General features: G+C 39.9%; 1 protein-coding gene across 1 annotated transcript; it reads right to left on the minus strand.

Moving 5' to 3' along the window:
• Window positions 1-1570: 1570 nt before the first annotated feature.
• On the minus strand, window positions 1571-16747 carry LOC115928079. Its single transcript, XM_030994779.1, has 5 exons — window positions 16640-16747; window positions 15934-16175; window positions 14690-14862; window positions 3236-3413; window positions 1571-2662 (listed from the first exon to the last, which is right to left on the minus strand). Exons 1-5 carry the CDS (start codon window positions 16689-16691, stop codon window positions 2420-2422), a joined length of 888 nt encoding a protein of 295 aa, XP_030850639.1. The 5' UTR covers window positions 16692-16747; the 3' UTR covers window positions 1571-2419.
• Between the last annotated feature and the right edge of the window lie 19 nt (window positions 16748-16766).

The following is a 16766-nucleotide window of genomic DNA, read 5'->3' on the forward strand; positions in this document are numbered from 1 at the left end:
ATGTTCTTCCTGTGGATTTCCAATCCAGCAGGACTTCGGGCCATCCCTAGGCCGTGTCTCTGGCCGGGGTCAACCGAGAACCGATGGTGGACCAGTGTTATCCGAACCCAATCCAGCAGGACTCGAGGTTAGACCTCGGCCGTGTCTCGGGCAGGGGACGGCGAGGCACCGATAGTGGCTCAGTGGATCTTCGAGAGAGTCCCCTCCCTTACATATACTTCACGAGCACGAAACCCCCCTTCCATTTTTGCCCCTACAACACGCAAGTCAGTGGGAAATTTTCATTGAAATTTGAAAGTCAAGGCCTCCAGCGGGACTCCGGGTCATCCCTCGGCCGTGTCTCAGGCAGGGGACTGCCGAAAACCGACACAGTGTACGACCATGTTCTTCCTGTGAATTTCCAATCCAGTGGGACTTCGGGCCATCCCTCGGCCGTGTCTCTGGCAAGGGACAGCCAAGAACCGATGGTAAACCAATATTCTTCGGAGGATAACCAGGTCATCAAGACCCCAAGTCTAGTGTCCCTTTATAGAAGAGTTACGACAACTCAGAATTTGACGCCATGTTGTTGCCATTGTTTGTGCCGCGCTCTAGCGCACCACAGCTGTGTGTGTATAAACTGTGCGCGCGCTATACGATTTATAAGTTACACCGTCTCCGAAGCTTTTGATACAATCTCATCTTGGTCCAAGATGAAAATCTGATGATTTTGTTTATTATTCGATACTAAATGTTTGTTTTGCATAGAGCTAGAGGAGCGGAGAGAAGGAATACAGGAGAAATGATGCAAACCACACTGAAAACATCGTGGCCATTGGAAATGGCATGCAGATATTCATGCATATAATTCTGTTTCTCCACATCTTTCATTAATTAATTTCAATCTTAGTTGCTTCCTTCCATGTCTCTCTCTTTGTCAATTTCTGAACTAACCTTGCTCTCCTGTATAACTTTCTTGGCTCTCAGTCTTGTGTCTTTCTTTCTGGACTACCATGCACATCCCAATTGCATAAATTATCATAAATATGCAAATGAGTGATTTGTTCCAAAAATTGAAATTACCATATTATTCTATACACTTCACTTGACATGCACACAAATTTTTGTGGCGAAAGGCTGGCCAACTATTAGCATGATGCTCTACAATATTAAAAAAGGGGGCAAATTTGATCTCCCTGAAATTGATCTCCATCAGGAAATAACAAGCAGATTCTTGCTCAGTATATTTTGCAATTAATACATGAATGGTAGATTTCAGCAGTTACATAACATCCACATAATTCAATCTTTTTGTGTGTGTAGTCCTGCGGGTCAAGATAGACAGTATGCGTGCATGCTCCTAAAGAAGTTAGTTTAATGCTATTGAGAAAGAAATACAATTTTCAAGATTCAATATATCATAATGTGATATGCGCTATACAAGAATGGGTTGTTATTATCATTATCATCATCATCCTCCTCATTATTATTATTTTTATGTAAATCTGACCCGAGAAATGAAATTGCTTTTTTTCTATACAATTTGGGGCAGCATAGCTCGGTCAGATGGTCAATTTTTTCTTCTTTCTTTTTTTATAATTTTCTTCAAGAGCAGCTTGCCTATTCCTTTGACAATATTTGGTGTAAGAAATACAGTTGAAGTTGGTTCTCTAACCAAGTCAGTTGATTTAAATGATGTTTTGATTGCACCGATCACATTGAAGGAAGTGGAAAGAATGAATCTATAGAGTTTCTTAAAGCTAAAGTGGTAGAGTTTTGATGCAAATTTCTTTTTTTTAATTGTCCCAGGGGAACGCTCAACAAAATAGTGAAGTCTTTAATGTTGTACTGTAGAGTGGCTTTGTTTTCTGAGAGGGGGTCAATAGAGTCTATATATTATCTTACCTTATTTTATCTTACATTATTTTTTGATCTTGCTCCAATTTCTTTCCAGAGAAGTCCCTGCATCATATAAGATTTTGCGGAGGTGTGAATAACGAGAAGAAAATCTCAACTTACCTTGTGAGGATTTGTTTTCTACAGCCTTGGTTATGAGCTCCTTATTTGTTTGGAGTCTCTCTGCAGCAGCTCCTACTCTGGCTATCTTCTTTTTCTTCCTCAGTGGAAGATTCGAGGGTGATGGCCGGCTCCTTTTCTTTGATGCTGTGTTCTTAGGTGGGTCCTCAACTAAGCCACTTTCATTCCGGAGCTTCATTTGCACGATTATTAGGAGCAGGCCCAACTTGTCGTCCATCATGTTTAGTACATCATCTGAACTCAAGTAAGTTAGGTCTCTCAGTAGGTCTACCTTTTCCCTGCACTTAAGGGCCAATTGCTTTTTTGCAGAGGGCAAATGGCCTCGTTTTGGAAGTTCCTCCAACATCGTGTCATCAGCTGGCTGGTCTAATTGAATGGGCTGATGGTCTCCCAAGTCTATACCTTAGTCGGCAGGCACCTCAAGAAAACCGCAAACTTCTGTGTCCAAGGTGTAGAGTGGAGAGTTGCGAAACTTCTCGGGTAGAGCAGACCAAGTTGTCCCTGGAAGTAGCTCCAACACGGCAAACATGTGTTTGCAAGGGAGGTGAGTCCAACGCCAGTCCCAGCATTCACACTTGGGAATGCCATTCTTAGTCTGAAGATGAACATTGTATGAAGTTCTTGGCCATGTCGTCTCACTTTTCACCTGTATAAGATATTTTGTTGGTAAAATGTGAATACTATAAGGTACTTGATCTAGATATTCCTCTGTCTGTACCAGTTCCTCTAAATACAATGTACCTATCAAAATTGATGCATATCTAATTGAATAGACAACTTATGGTCCAAATTTACAAAGACGGTTTATATTAACATATGGTAGTGAAGTCCTTCATGGTTTGTTTTAAGCGTATATGTGCAGCGTATATATTTTCATTTAAGCGTATGCATCAGTCATATGTGCTTATCGACCCAAACCACGTATACACATAGAAAATATAAATATTTGTAATTTCACATAATAAAATACAAAAGAAAAGGTGGGTTTATGACATCACCTGCCCACTCATTTGGACACAGCCTCGTTCGCACTTTTATGAAACAATGCAAACTTCAAAATGCTGTAAATTTCTATAATTCATCCAAATTTGATAAAATTATCAATATTTTGATTGTTTAATTTTACTCTATTTATTGATTCAAATCAATTTGATCTCAGGGTGGACAATCCCTTTAAGTGGTCAACTGATTAGAATTAAAATGAGAAGTAATATGCTACCTGGAAGCAGTGCTCTGATTTTCTTATGACATCATCCTTTGTTAGCGTCCCTGCAATCTCAATTTTCCTCATGCAATGACGGATGAAATAGGATGGACGATTCTGCAGATAGGGTGGGATGGCATCATCACATGTCCTTCCCAGTGAGTCGATTGCTGTCAGATTTTCTCTGATATATCTGGGGAAGCAAACATATCGGATTTGAATTAATCATATTTCCACATAGGTTGGCAATTTACGATCGTTTTATAAATTAAGTATCTAAGATTCCTACCCGGTTTAGAGGAAATACTAGTAAATACTGGAAAATATCTAGTCTTCCAAATTACTGATGAAATTGCTTATTTTGGGAGTATTTTCTAGCTACCGGTATCTCTTTGATTGCATATACATGTACCTTTTCAAAGCACTTATAGTATCCCATAACATGAAAGAGATATTATTGCTCTAGGTGTTTAATTGTTTTTTCCTCCATAGTCTGGATGTTTGGCTCAACTTTGCTTGCGAGAAATATTCTTAGCAAGGTCAATATCTACTGAACATTACTTTATTTTAACACAGCCCTAAACCCACATCATATCCATGACCCCATCTTACAAAGAGTTACGATTGGTCCAAATCAATCGCAAGTCCTCCAACCAATCGCAAGTTTGCAGTCTTATATCTCTTATTTACATAGTTGCGATTGAAATCAATTGCAAATGTCCTATGTGAGTTAACTCCTGCTATTATAACCATAAAAAGTTGGAAAATACAGCAAAGAGGTTATCAATATTTTGCTTTGACATGGAAGTGTGAAAATATAATTCATTAATAACAATTAATGCTATATTACAACTACAGCTTATTATAATAATAATAGTGAACATTTATAATGCGCCATGTCTGTCAAAAATGACACTCCTGGTGCAGTTGAGTGGAAGTTGTATAATTGTGGGCAAGAATTCAAGAAAGAAAGTAAAATACACATAAATTACAGTTTAACATACTTCAGGACATAATTTGCAATAATACAATACAATACAAAGCATATTACAGTAAATCAAGTTATATAAGGGTAGTACAATGTAAGACATTATACAGGCCTTATATTTCAATATTTTTAGGGTAAGGCCACTTTTCTGTAGGGCACATTCCTATATTGCAGAACAAATAGGAAGAATTGGAAAGGGCACAAAAAATCTCCAAGGCCATTGAGGCCAATCAAAGGGGCATCCACGGCCATGGCCTTGGTGGCCTTGGATTAATTCAAGCCCTGGGCATAATTAAAGAAACTAATATGTTGAGAACAGAAACGTTTTTAACAAAAACTTGAACTGTGAGTAGGAGTTCTCATTACGGAGGTGAGGAGGGAGTGAGTTCCACAGTTCAGGGCCAGAACTTGAAAATGAACGCCTTCCCCAGGAGTGCCGTGAACGTGGGATGCAAAGAAGTTGGGTGTGGTTCGTAGAGGTGTACTAGGTCTTGTATGTATGAGGGTGCAGTGCAGTGAAGTGCTTGATAGACGAGAAGAATGACTTTGAAGATGCGTTGGCGGACAGGAAGCCAGTGCAGTGCCTGAATGATGGGTGAGATGTGAGTGGTGCCTTTAGTGAGCGTTACAAGTCTGGCCGCGGAGTTCTGGAGTCGTTGGAGGCATTGCAGCTGGTAGTCAGGAAGATGTATCAGAAGAGAATTGCAAAAGTCTAAGCGAGAAGAGATGAGGGAATGAACCATGGTTTCAGTAACCTTAAGTGTCAGGAATCTTCGGATGTGCGAAAGATTGCGGAGTTGGAATCTAATGGCTTTGCATGTGTGAGATACATGATGATTTAGAGTCAAGTTCGAGTCGATGACAACACCAAGGTTCCGGCATTTAGTTGATGGGCTGATCTGATCATCACAAACTGTAACGAAACTTTCCGGGATCTTGTTCAGCATGACCTTCGAGCCTAAAATCATAAACTATTAGCTTAATATGTAATACTATACCCAAGATCACTCAGACTGGATGTCTGGAAAATGTGTGTTACCCCAAAATCCGATTGCAGTTGACATATTAAAATATTAAAACGTCTTTTTCATTAATTTGTACAAGTCATTCTGAATTCTAGTTTCAGTTAATTATTTACATCAATAAGTTTCACTTTTTGTATTTATGTTGTAGGACCCAGCTAGTGTTCATCAGTAACCAGTGATCATGGAGTCACCCTATATACTAAAACAAGACTAATATCAGTAAATTAATAAATAAACAGTAATAAATGTTAATTACCTGTCTATAAAGACGTTGAGACCACTAAATGTGGCCACTGTATATAGACGGGTTAAATACCACACATATCTTGGGAGACAAAATGCATGGCCACTATAGACATGTGGCATTTATAGAAAGGTGGCCACTAAGACAGGTTTGACTGTATTTAGACATATTGATCCATATTCTGAACTCCAGTTTAATGTAAACTGTGGTCTAAATCTGTGGTTTAACAATGGGTAGCCAAAAGTGATACAAAACTGTAACAGTACTGTAAAGTGTTGTACACTAATTATGATTTATAATAAGAGTCTTCTTGAGGCTGGATTTTGTAGAACTCAACTAAGAACAACTTGTTCTATTTATTAGATGTATGTGAAGCCGCATTACAATCTGCGGTAGCAATAATCATGGGCATATGATATAGGTCATTTGTTGAACATATATACATGTAGATATAAAATGATATCATATCACAATCCCTCTTCTCAATGAAAACTTAATTTCATATTTAGATCCATACTGTTTAAATATCTTTTTTTTAATTCTTTGCTTAAGAACATTAAACTTGTGCTAATATGAACTTACAAATTCTTCCCTTTCTTCGTTTGTTTTGTTTGTTTTTGTTTGTTTTTTTGTTTAACCAAAAAACACAATTAGAAAATTCTATCACATTTGTTTTTCATTTGAATGCGAATTGTTTGCTTATTTATCTAAAATGTTTTGATCAGACTTCAGTTATCATCTTGCTTTATAATGCTATAAACTTAATTAATAAACAAAACATGACATATTCAATATGTCTCTTTAATTCTAACTACTCAAAACCTTGTAAACATTGTTAAAGAAAGCAAAAGACAAAAATTATTTGACTTATCTCCAACCATATCAATATTGTACACTTTGTATCTCTCTGATTTCTTAATAGTACGACCAGATCTGGTGGTGTATGGTTGGTGGTGGTTCGATGGTGTGTCTGGTTTGCTTTGTGTTTGTTCTGTTTGTGCATTCTGCTGGTCGTGTACATCATTGTGTCTATCACTATATGCATGTTGACGGTTTTGTACCATGCTGTCCCTCTCTTGGGTTGGTTTGATGTGCCTACGATTTCGTCGTAGAGTTTGACCTGATGATGTCTCTACCTCATATGACCTTGGTTCTGGTCTCCTGTTTGTGATCTTTCCTTTGTCCCATCTACCAGTCTCTTGATTCTGGATTCTGACTTCTTGTCCTTTGTGTAGTGGGGGAAGGTTGGTAGCGTGCTTGTCGTCAAAGTATTTCTTCTGGTCATCCTGCCTGGTCTGCAGTCTCTGGTACATGTAGATGTCATCCTTTTGGGGTGACTGGTTCCGAATTCTGGTTGGTATGTTGGTTTGGATCTTCCTCCCCAGTAACAGCTCTGCTGGAGATGGTAGATGGCTGTCCAATGGAGTGGCTCTCAGGCATTGCAATGCCTTGTTGATGCCTATGTTATCTCTCTTAGCTTTCTTCATGGTGTTCTTGACAGTTTGTACTTGCCTCTCTATAAATCCATTGGATTGTGGATATCTCGGGCTGGAGGTTACATGTTGGAAATTCCAGTCTCTGGCAAACTCTATGAATATGGCACTATTGTATTGAGGTCCATTGTCGCTCATTAGTCTCTCGGGGGTTCCTTGTTCAGAGAAGATTTCCTTAAAGTTGATACTCTAAGACAATCCCAAATACTGAGATAATTACATAAATAGAAAGCTTTTAACCCCCATAATAACACCAAATGGTGTCCACCCGACAAAACAAGTTTAGAATAATGAAATTATTCGAGTAAACTCTACCAAAATATCTAAGTCTGAAACCCGGAAGTGCACGTAGAGTCGGGCCTCTATCCGTGACGTCACGAACGGGAGTCATGGGCTCAGTGAGAGTGAATGGCAGTGATATCCCTACGTAAATGCTATCCTGTCAGAGCTTAGATTTGTTGTTGTTAAGGAGTACATTTTCCAGTCGCTGATTTCTTTTTATATCCTCATATTCACCAATTGGTAGAGATTTAAGACTAGTTTACTGCTTAGGAATTAAAGTTAAATCGTGCATGTATGAATATAGGCGGATGCATTATATATTGTCATCAGATAAGGTACAGGAGCAGTTTTGTAAAACGAATAGGTCTAGAACTATGAGAGTACTTATCATAGATGTGTGTGACTGCCTCAAAAAAGGAAACAGTACCAGTTAAACATTTTATGCTGTAAAATATCAAACTTGAACGAGATCATGCAAGCGCGCTTCCTCTATAATATTTTGGCGAGTGATGCGGCTCTTGCATGAACGTTCGTGAAGCGAGCAGAATCGGGAGGTAAGACCAAGCCGCTGCTCTAGGCGCTGCTTGCTTGTGATGGAACGTATGTGCGCTAGTTATATGTTTATCGGCAATTGCAAGAGAATGAAAGCGACGTTGCCAGCTAAGAAAAACAACTAACAAAGACTTGCTCCTGACTACCGGTGTCAGAATTGGTAGATGAAGGATCTTCAGGGCCAAGGAAGGCGAAAAACATGGGAAAAAGGAAGAAGAAACTATCGGGAGATCGCTGTAGTGTATGGTAATGAACTGTGCATGGGTAGACAGCTACTGTTCACTCCGTGCCTGGGCCGATTTCAACACCAAAACAAAATTTACATGGTGAAAATATCGACTAATAGCACATCGTTGGCATGTATATGTCATAATTTTAAAAAGGGGAATTGATATTAATACTATGAAGTACTAGGGGAAGGTAAAGAATTGTACATAGAATTATGATTTATTAGACTTTTCAGCCTTTGAAACAAAAATATGCAGAAAATCGTATCACTCTGCACATGTTTGCTATGGAACATCCGGGTACATGAATATACTCTTTCCCGGACGTGAGGTCATAAATAGTAGACCAGCGCCGTGACTGATTTTCTATGCAAAGAGAGGCGGATGTTTTCGACATTTCAATTAAGGATTTCGAGTAGACAGAATTTTTTTGTGATATACTAAGTAATTGAAAAACTTAAAAATAACATATACTTGCCGTAGGTAACAAATTAAGGGACATTTATTTGCTTAGTGTATCAACTTTAAGCAGTCTGATGACAGCACTACTTGTTGCTTGCTGTGGTAACTGCTTTACAATTGGATACTTTGAGTACACGTCAGCAACAAGAAGGTACTCTCTTCCATCAAGTGTGAAGAGGTCAGTTGTGACAAATTGCCAAGGTCTGATAGGAATTTCATGTGGCTGCAGAGTCTCTGATGGCAGGGAGTTCCCATATTCTTGACATACAGAACATTTCTGTACCATCATCTCGATCTCCTGATTTATGCCATTCCAGAAGATACAGCTCTTTGCTCTCAGTTGGCATTTGATGATGCCTTGATGTCCCTCATGTAGCTTGTTCAGGTATTCCTTTGTCAGGCATTTGGGGATGACAATTCTTGAACCTTTCAGGATAATCCCGTCTTCAATGGACATCTCGTCCCTGTATGGCCAATATTTGATCAGGCTTTTGTCAAGTTTACGCCTTTCTTCTGGCCATCCCTCTAGGATTACATCTCTCAGGATGCAAAGTTCACAGTCCTCTGATGTTGCGGTGCGGATCTCCTGTAGCTTCTTGTCTGAGAACATTACAAAGTCAACTTTCATGTGCATTTCAGGAGACTCAGGAGGCAGAGGATTGAGTCTCGACATGGCATCAGACAGAAGCATCTCCTTTCCAGGTTTATATTTCACTGTCATGTCATACCCTTGGAGTCTGAGTAGTAGTCTTTGTAGTCTTGGGGGTGCAGCTCCAAGGTTCTTGAGAGTGATCATCTCTAGTGGTTTGTGATCTGAAAGGATAGTAAAACTTCTGCCGAAGACGAACGTGTGAAACTTTTCACATGCGTAGACAACTACCAGCATCTCCCTCTCAATGTTGGCGTATCGCTGCTCGGTGTCCGTGAGGGACTTTGAGGCAAATGCTATTGGTCTTCCTTCCTGTGTGAGGGCTGCTCCAACGCCTTTCATCGATGCATCTACTTCTAGGACAACAGGTTTCTTTGGATCAAAGTAAGCAAGTGTGGTCTCCTTGCAGATCATATCTTTGATGGTCTCAAAAACCTTCTGATGTGATTCAGTCCAGCTATATATCACATCTTTCTTCACAAGTTCCCGAAGTGGTGCAGTCAGTGAGGCAAGTCTTGGAATGAATGGTGACATGTAGGTCACAATGCCTAGGAACTCTCGGAGTTCTGTCACGTTCTGTGGTGCGTTCAGGGCTGATATGGCTGCTGTCTTCTGTGGATCTGGTTGTACTCCATCTTTGCTGAAGACAAGGCCGTAGAATCTCACTCGGTCTTGCTTGATGTGGCATTTGTTCCAGTTCAGGACGAGTCCATGCTCCTTTGCGACGCGCATCAGGTTGTGTAAGTTGGCGTCATGTTCCACTGCCGTCTTTCCTACGACTGCTATATCATCGGCCATTCCTATGACTCCAGGACATTTCTCTAGTATTTGGTTCATTCGTTGCTGGAACACGTCCTGAGAAACACACAAGCCAAAAGGTAGTCTTTTGAAACGGTAACAACCAAAGGGACTATTGAAGGTCGTCAAATGGCTTGATTCTTCATCTAGCTGTATAGCCCAATATCCATGTCTGGCATCCAGGGTACTGAACACTGTTGCTCCTTCAAACTGGTGCCGGACTTCTTCAATGGTTGGCATCGGCATATGGCTTCTCTTGATTACCATATTCAAGTCTTTTGGGTCAAGGCAAATTCTCCATCTTCCATTGGGCTTCTGGGTGTATGCCAAGCTTGATACCCAGTCTGTTGGCTTAGTGACACTTTCTATCACTTCAAGACTCTCCATCTCATCAAGTTCTTTCTTGATGTCATCCTTTATGCCTATCGGGCATCGTTGAGCTGCATGTATTACAGGAGCCGCATCTTTGTCGATCACGATGTGGTATTTCCCATCAAATCTATCGGGATACAAAGTCTTCAAATGCTCTCTATCTTTGATGGGACCAGCATGGCTCTCCATCAGACTGCAATTCAAGACTACTAATCCAAGATCCAGGCACAACTCAAGTCCAAGGATGGCCGGTCTTTGAGTCTTCACCACAAAGAATTCTGCATTTGCTTGTCTGTCCTGGTGGTTACAGCTCAGCATATGTAGGCCTACTTGTGGAATAACACTCTTTTCACCATAGCCTGTTATCGTTATCGGTGACTTTCTTAGCTTTCCTGTGATAGGTTCCCCATTAGAGTCCAAGTGATCAGGGTACATCTTCTGATAAATGCGTAATGGAAGAATGTTCCCTTCAGATCCTGTGTCAACTTTGGCTTTTAGAGTTGCTGGTCCTCTTCCGATCTCAACTCCGATCACAGCGAAGGCTTCGTTCTTTCTGATCTGGTCTACACAGATGGTCTCAAACCGCATGTCGTCAGTTTCTTCTGTTTCTTCCTCTTCTTTCATCTCATGGAGTCTCTTTGATCTCTGTGCTTGCGACCTTTTCGGATATGTCTTTGTACCTTGTTTCCTTTGCCACTGCTGTTTAGATTCTTGTTCCTGTTTCTTCAGTCGGCAGCATTTCTCCCAGTGATTCATTTTATCAGTTTCTGCATTTGGTGCCATAAGCAGGGCACTTCCTCGGTGGATGGTTCAGTCCACAGAATGAGCACTGTTTCTTCCTTTGGATATGTTGCTTCGTCATATCAACGTTGACGGCTTGACCATGAAGGAGTCTCATATCCGCCTCAGTTGCCTCCTGGGTTCTGGCGATGTCCAAAGCTGTATTTAACGTCAGTTTCTCATCCTTGGCCAACAATGTTTGCTGTACCTTCTTGCTTGAGGTGCCAATCTGGTGACGAGGTGACGATCTGTTCTATGAGGCGACCTTCAAGTTCAATGTCCGCAAACTTGCATTTTTGTATTTTGCATCTGGCCATGAAGTCGTCTATGGCTTCGGCTGGTTCCTGTGCCAACTTCTGCAGCTGAAATCTTGCCAGACGGAAATTGGTCTTTGGTTCGAAATGTTTTATGAAAGCTTTGAAGACCTCAGCTGGGGTCTTGAAGTCCTTTCCCCAGGATTTGTGAATCCTGATACCCTCTTGACCCAGCCACAACAGGATGTATGTACATTTCTCTTGGTCAGACTTCTTGTTAAGCGGCCCTGAAAATATCAACTCACAATAGTATTGAAAATTTCTAAATTCAGTCGGCAAATCTTTGGATGCCCAATCCATGCAGGGAGGGTTGATTCCTGTCATCTCTCCCATGTTGTTTGTTTGTGTGTGTGACTTTGTTAAACAGCCAATAAAATCTAATATAGCCTAGAAGTCTAAGTCACATAAAAAAACTAGATGGAATTTTGACTGCGCGCAGTCGAAAATGATGCCTCCGCCATAGAGCAATTTAAACAAGTTTGGAGTTTAAATCTCCAGTGGTTCTTGAGATATCATGATAACAATCTCAATGTATGGAATTTCATAAGTTGACCTCTGTGACCCTTGACCTTTGACCTATGTGCTCCAAAATCTAATCAGATTGTCTTCCTATGGTGATACACACTATCATTAAGTTTGAAGTTTAAATCTCCAGTGGTTCTTGAGATATTATGATAACAATCTCAATGTATGGAATTTCATAAGTTGACCTCTGTGACCCTTGACCTTTGACCTACGTGCTCCAAAATCTAATCAGATCGTCTTCCTATGGTGACACATACTATCCTTAAGTTTGAAGTTTTTACATTTCCAGTGGTTCTTGAGATATCATGATAACAATCTCAATGTATGGAATTTCATAAGTTGACCTCTATGACCCTTGACCTTGACCTACGTGCTCCAAAATGTAATCAGATTGTTTTCCTATAGTGATACACACTATCACTAAGTTTGAAGTTTAAATCTCCAGTGGTTCTTGAGATATCATGATAACAATCTCAATGTATGGAATTTCATAAGTTGACCTCTGTGACCCTTGACCTTTGACATACGTGCTCCACAATCTAATCAGATCGTCTTCCTATGGTGATACATACTATCCTTAAGTTTGAAGTTTAAATCTCAAATGGTTCTTGAGATATCGCGCTAACAAACTCAATACAAGGAATTTCATAAGTTGACCTCTGTGACCTGTGACCTTTGACCTACGTACTCCAAAATCTAATCAGATCGTCTTCCTATGGTGATAAATACTATTCCCGAGTCTTAAGTTTAAATCTTAAATGGTTCTTGAGATATTGTGATAACGGTCAAACGGGACGGACGTACGGACGGACAACCCGAAAACATGATGCCTCCGGCACCACCTTCGGTGGCGGAGGCATAAAAAACTACTACTAGTACTACTAGATCTAGTCATATTCAGCCTTATACATAAAGGAGTAAGGTCATATAGTGTGCCTTATCCTAAAATTCATATAGGAGTAGGGTTACATTAAAATTCACACCCTATCCTGTGTTATCAATACTGCAATGAGACAAAATATCTATGGCATTCGTTATACTGCATCCCAAAAAACATCATCAATAATACAATTCTAAAGCAATTTATTCCTTTGCCAGTCCAACTCTTCCATAAACTGAGTCTCTATTAAATATAAGCCGGTCCTTCAATACTATCCATGGATTTACTCACATTAAATGATCTTGGTCAGGTTGGTGATTAATCAACTACCGTAGACCTATTCTATTCAAACATGTGCAAATAATGAATTCAGCAAAGCGTCCATTATTTCAAAAATGTTGAATCTTGATTAAAATCTAGTGTCTCTCAGTTCAAGTTCATATCTTATTCCACGGAGATCTGTATTCCCAGGTTTCACTCTCATATAGGTCTATGTAGGTGTCGAGGTGTCCAGCTCCAGCGACGTCGTCGATCCTCCCGATGAGCTCCGAGTCCGTGTGGCTCAGTTCCAAACCAAAATGCAGGGCTGGGAGTATAGCGCCCTAGCTGTACTGTACTGTTCCCGGTCCCGGTCGAGCCTCTAGGCTCTGCTCCTGGCGAGCCTCTAGGCTTTGGTTCTGCCTCCGCATCAGTTCTGGTCCTGAATGTAGGGCAAATAATCACTTCTCGATCAGTGCTGTGCTATCGGACGGTAGGCCTATTATGGTGAAAGTCACTCGGTCTCAGTTCGTATGGGGTTTAAAATCTCATATTTGCGACTCACCAAATAATCAGTGTCATTTTCTGCAGTACTCAAACGTCCCTCAAATATATCGCTGACCTGTTCAGAGCTTCACCTTTCTCAGTTCATAATTCATCTCAGCGGAATATCAGTCCAAATTCGTTGTAGAGGAAAACTAACTTGGTCAAATCGCGAAGTTTCCGTCATTCACAATGTAAACAATCGACTCACGTACTGTTCAGTTCGAAATTCCTCCGCGGTTAGTGCGCATAATTTCTCGTACGTGCTAGTCAGTTCCATACCGCATATTTACACACGAGCCAAAATAGCACAGGGGGTCGATGCGCGTAAACGAAATCCCAACCTAGGCCTGGCCGGTAAACGGTGCTTAAATTGTCCATAAAATCCAAATCCGGGCTCCACCTGCACTCAAAACGGTCTAGCAAAGTCCTTGCACCGCTGCCACCATGTAAAGTGTTGTACACTAATTATGATTTATAATAAGAGTCTTCTTGAGGCTGGATTTTGTAGAACTCAACTAAGAACAACTTGTTCTATTTATTAGATGTATGTGAAGCCGCATTACAATCTGCAGTAGCAATAATCATGGGCATATGATATAGGTCATTTGTTGAACATATATACATGTAGATATAAAATGATATCATATCACAAGTACGTAGATGTTCAAATTTTCAGCATGGAATGATAACTACAATAGTTTTATTCACCATTAAAGCATGAGAAAAGAGCCCAGCAAACGTAAGAAACATACATTTTTGACATTTTGGGCTTCCCATAATTTTAGCACATACTTAACTAATTAATTAAGTTAAACCAGAGTTCAGAATACGGGCCAATAAGATCGTACTTTCGAGAGTTTAACCCATTCACAATAGGGAGGGCAAAAGATTTACATTGTAGTTGTTTTGAAGCCAACTAGATCTTTAGCATGATTTCCACTGCTCCATATGCTCTGCTCCCCTCCAGCTTCATTTCCTTATCAACACCCCTAAAAAGTAGCAGTCACTTTAGGTCTAAGATTTTCAAATTTATTTTATATTCTCTCTTAGTTTTTTTCTGTTTGTATACCTTACCTGCACATGCTGTTAAGCAGGTATTCCAAAATGAGAATAGAAATCATTCCAGAAATACTGGTGTCGTTCTTCTTTTCCAAGAAGGAATATTTGAATATCCCATTCTGCCTCTCCAGTCCGTTGTTGGTGTTGACCTGAACTCCTTTGTTGCAATGTTTTCCCCATACCCAGCGCTGAAATATAAAACGGATGTATAATCAATTTGTTGTCTTTGTTCAGGAAATAATTATATCATTGATGATTTTACTTTCATGTATCCAATAGGACAAAATAATTTCATGCATTCTTTACAACCCACTGTGATTTTAGGCCTGTGAACTACTTGTGAAATTACAGTAAGATCGTCTTCCTATATATATGATGATACATAGTACCGATTTGCAGTTTTTACCTCAGACATGGTTCTCAAGATATCTTGTGAACAAAAAGAATGATGGACGGACAAGCCCAAAACATAATTTCTTCAGTACAATCTTAAGTTGGCAGAGGCATTAAAATAGCTACATGTATTGGTTTGAGTAATGTGATTAAAAACGTAATACTTATATAATATTGACTGGCCTTGAGGGGTATATCAGAAATATTGACCAAGCTCAGATCATATTGCCCCCGAGTCGAAAGACGAGGGCAATATGGTCTTAGCGCGGTCAATATTTCTGATATCCCCTGAAAGTAAAGCCAGTCTATATTTGTATTGTTATCCAAATCAGACATCTAGAGCAAATACAGAAATCCACCATGACAATCTCAAGAACTGAACAAACTTTGTCAAACCAGCACTGTGCATCTAGTGCTTGACACAATTTTCGATACACTGCAAACAGTGTGCATTTGGCGGGATTATTACGTCACAATAGAGTGCGCGCAAAGTGCTCAGGTTCTCGTACGCATAATAGATGCGCAATGAAAATGACAAAATACGGCGCGGTCAATACAAGATGCCCGGATGCGAGACCGTGGAAAATACCAAGGTATATTTTCACTCGTCTCTACACGCAAAGTCAATACGCGCAGGGAGACCAAGGAAAATACAAAGAATATACCCCTCCGTTCCCACTGCTAGTGAAAACTAGGGCAATACGGTTTTGTAAATGACTAGCTCAGATGTCTGATACGGGTAATAATGGATCATATCACATTCCACGATATTCCAGTTTGAAACTTGGCACCACCAGTTTTTAAAAGATAGAATGAAACTGTGTGGCAAAAGTTTCATAGAAGGACAGACACTGCTTCTTTCTTACCTTAGAATGCGGAATCCACTGTTTGGTGAACCACTTCTGTAGTTTCGGGTTTTCCTGCCATTCTTTAGAAGCCTTGAGGTATTCCAATGCAGCATTGTACTCTGATGGCTCAGTGGCATGGGCACATCTTCTCAGCATGGAGAGCACTTTCTGCTTGCACGAAGCAACACCATTTTCTATCTTCCGGACCCATCGTGTCCATGCTTGTTCCCTGTGAAAATCACAGAGAAAGACAGTGCATGCTGCAAAAAAATAATAAACAAAACAAAAGTACATCGTTATAATTGAGTTAGCGAGATCACAAAAATCTGAAAGAAAGAAATAAGAAGAAGAAAAAGATTCTGACAAAAACAAGAGGTGATCTGCGATAGTAAAATAAAACAAAAGTACATCATCTACATATGTCTTGAATACAAACAAATCTTATTATGATTCAGTAACCATTTTTTGTATTTTATGACCATGCAAAGAGATTTCTAAATGCATCATCAACACATATATAGGGCCAGTACAATGTTATTGCTGAAGAAAACCCTGATAGACAATGCATTTAAAATTGATGGCATATCTTATCACTCTACAGATTTAAAGATTTTAATCATTCAGTATAATTACATTTCAATTGATCCTTAAATTGAACTTGTATTTTCAAAGACTGCAACAAATATTGTGAAGAAACGTACAATACTTTTATCATTGCTATTACCTGGAAAGATCTGTTCGATGGCATTGATTTCACGTTCTGAAAAATCCGTCATAAAAAATTACAGATTCCATGCAATGCCTTCCTCAGACATCCATTTCTGGATGGTACACAATCCCTGCTTGATTGC

This window comes from Strongylocentrotus purpuratus, unplaced genomic scaffold, assembly GCF_000002235.5.
Source record: "Strongylocentrotus purpuratus isolate Spur 01 unplaced genomic scaffold, Spur_5.0 spur5_scaffold_21, whole genome shotgun sequence".
Classification (NCBI taxonomy): Eukaryota; Metazoa; Echinodermata; class Echinoidea; order Camarodonta; family Strongylocentrotidae; genus Strongylocentrotus; species Strongylocentrotus purpuratus.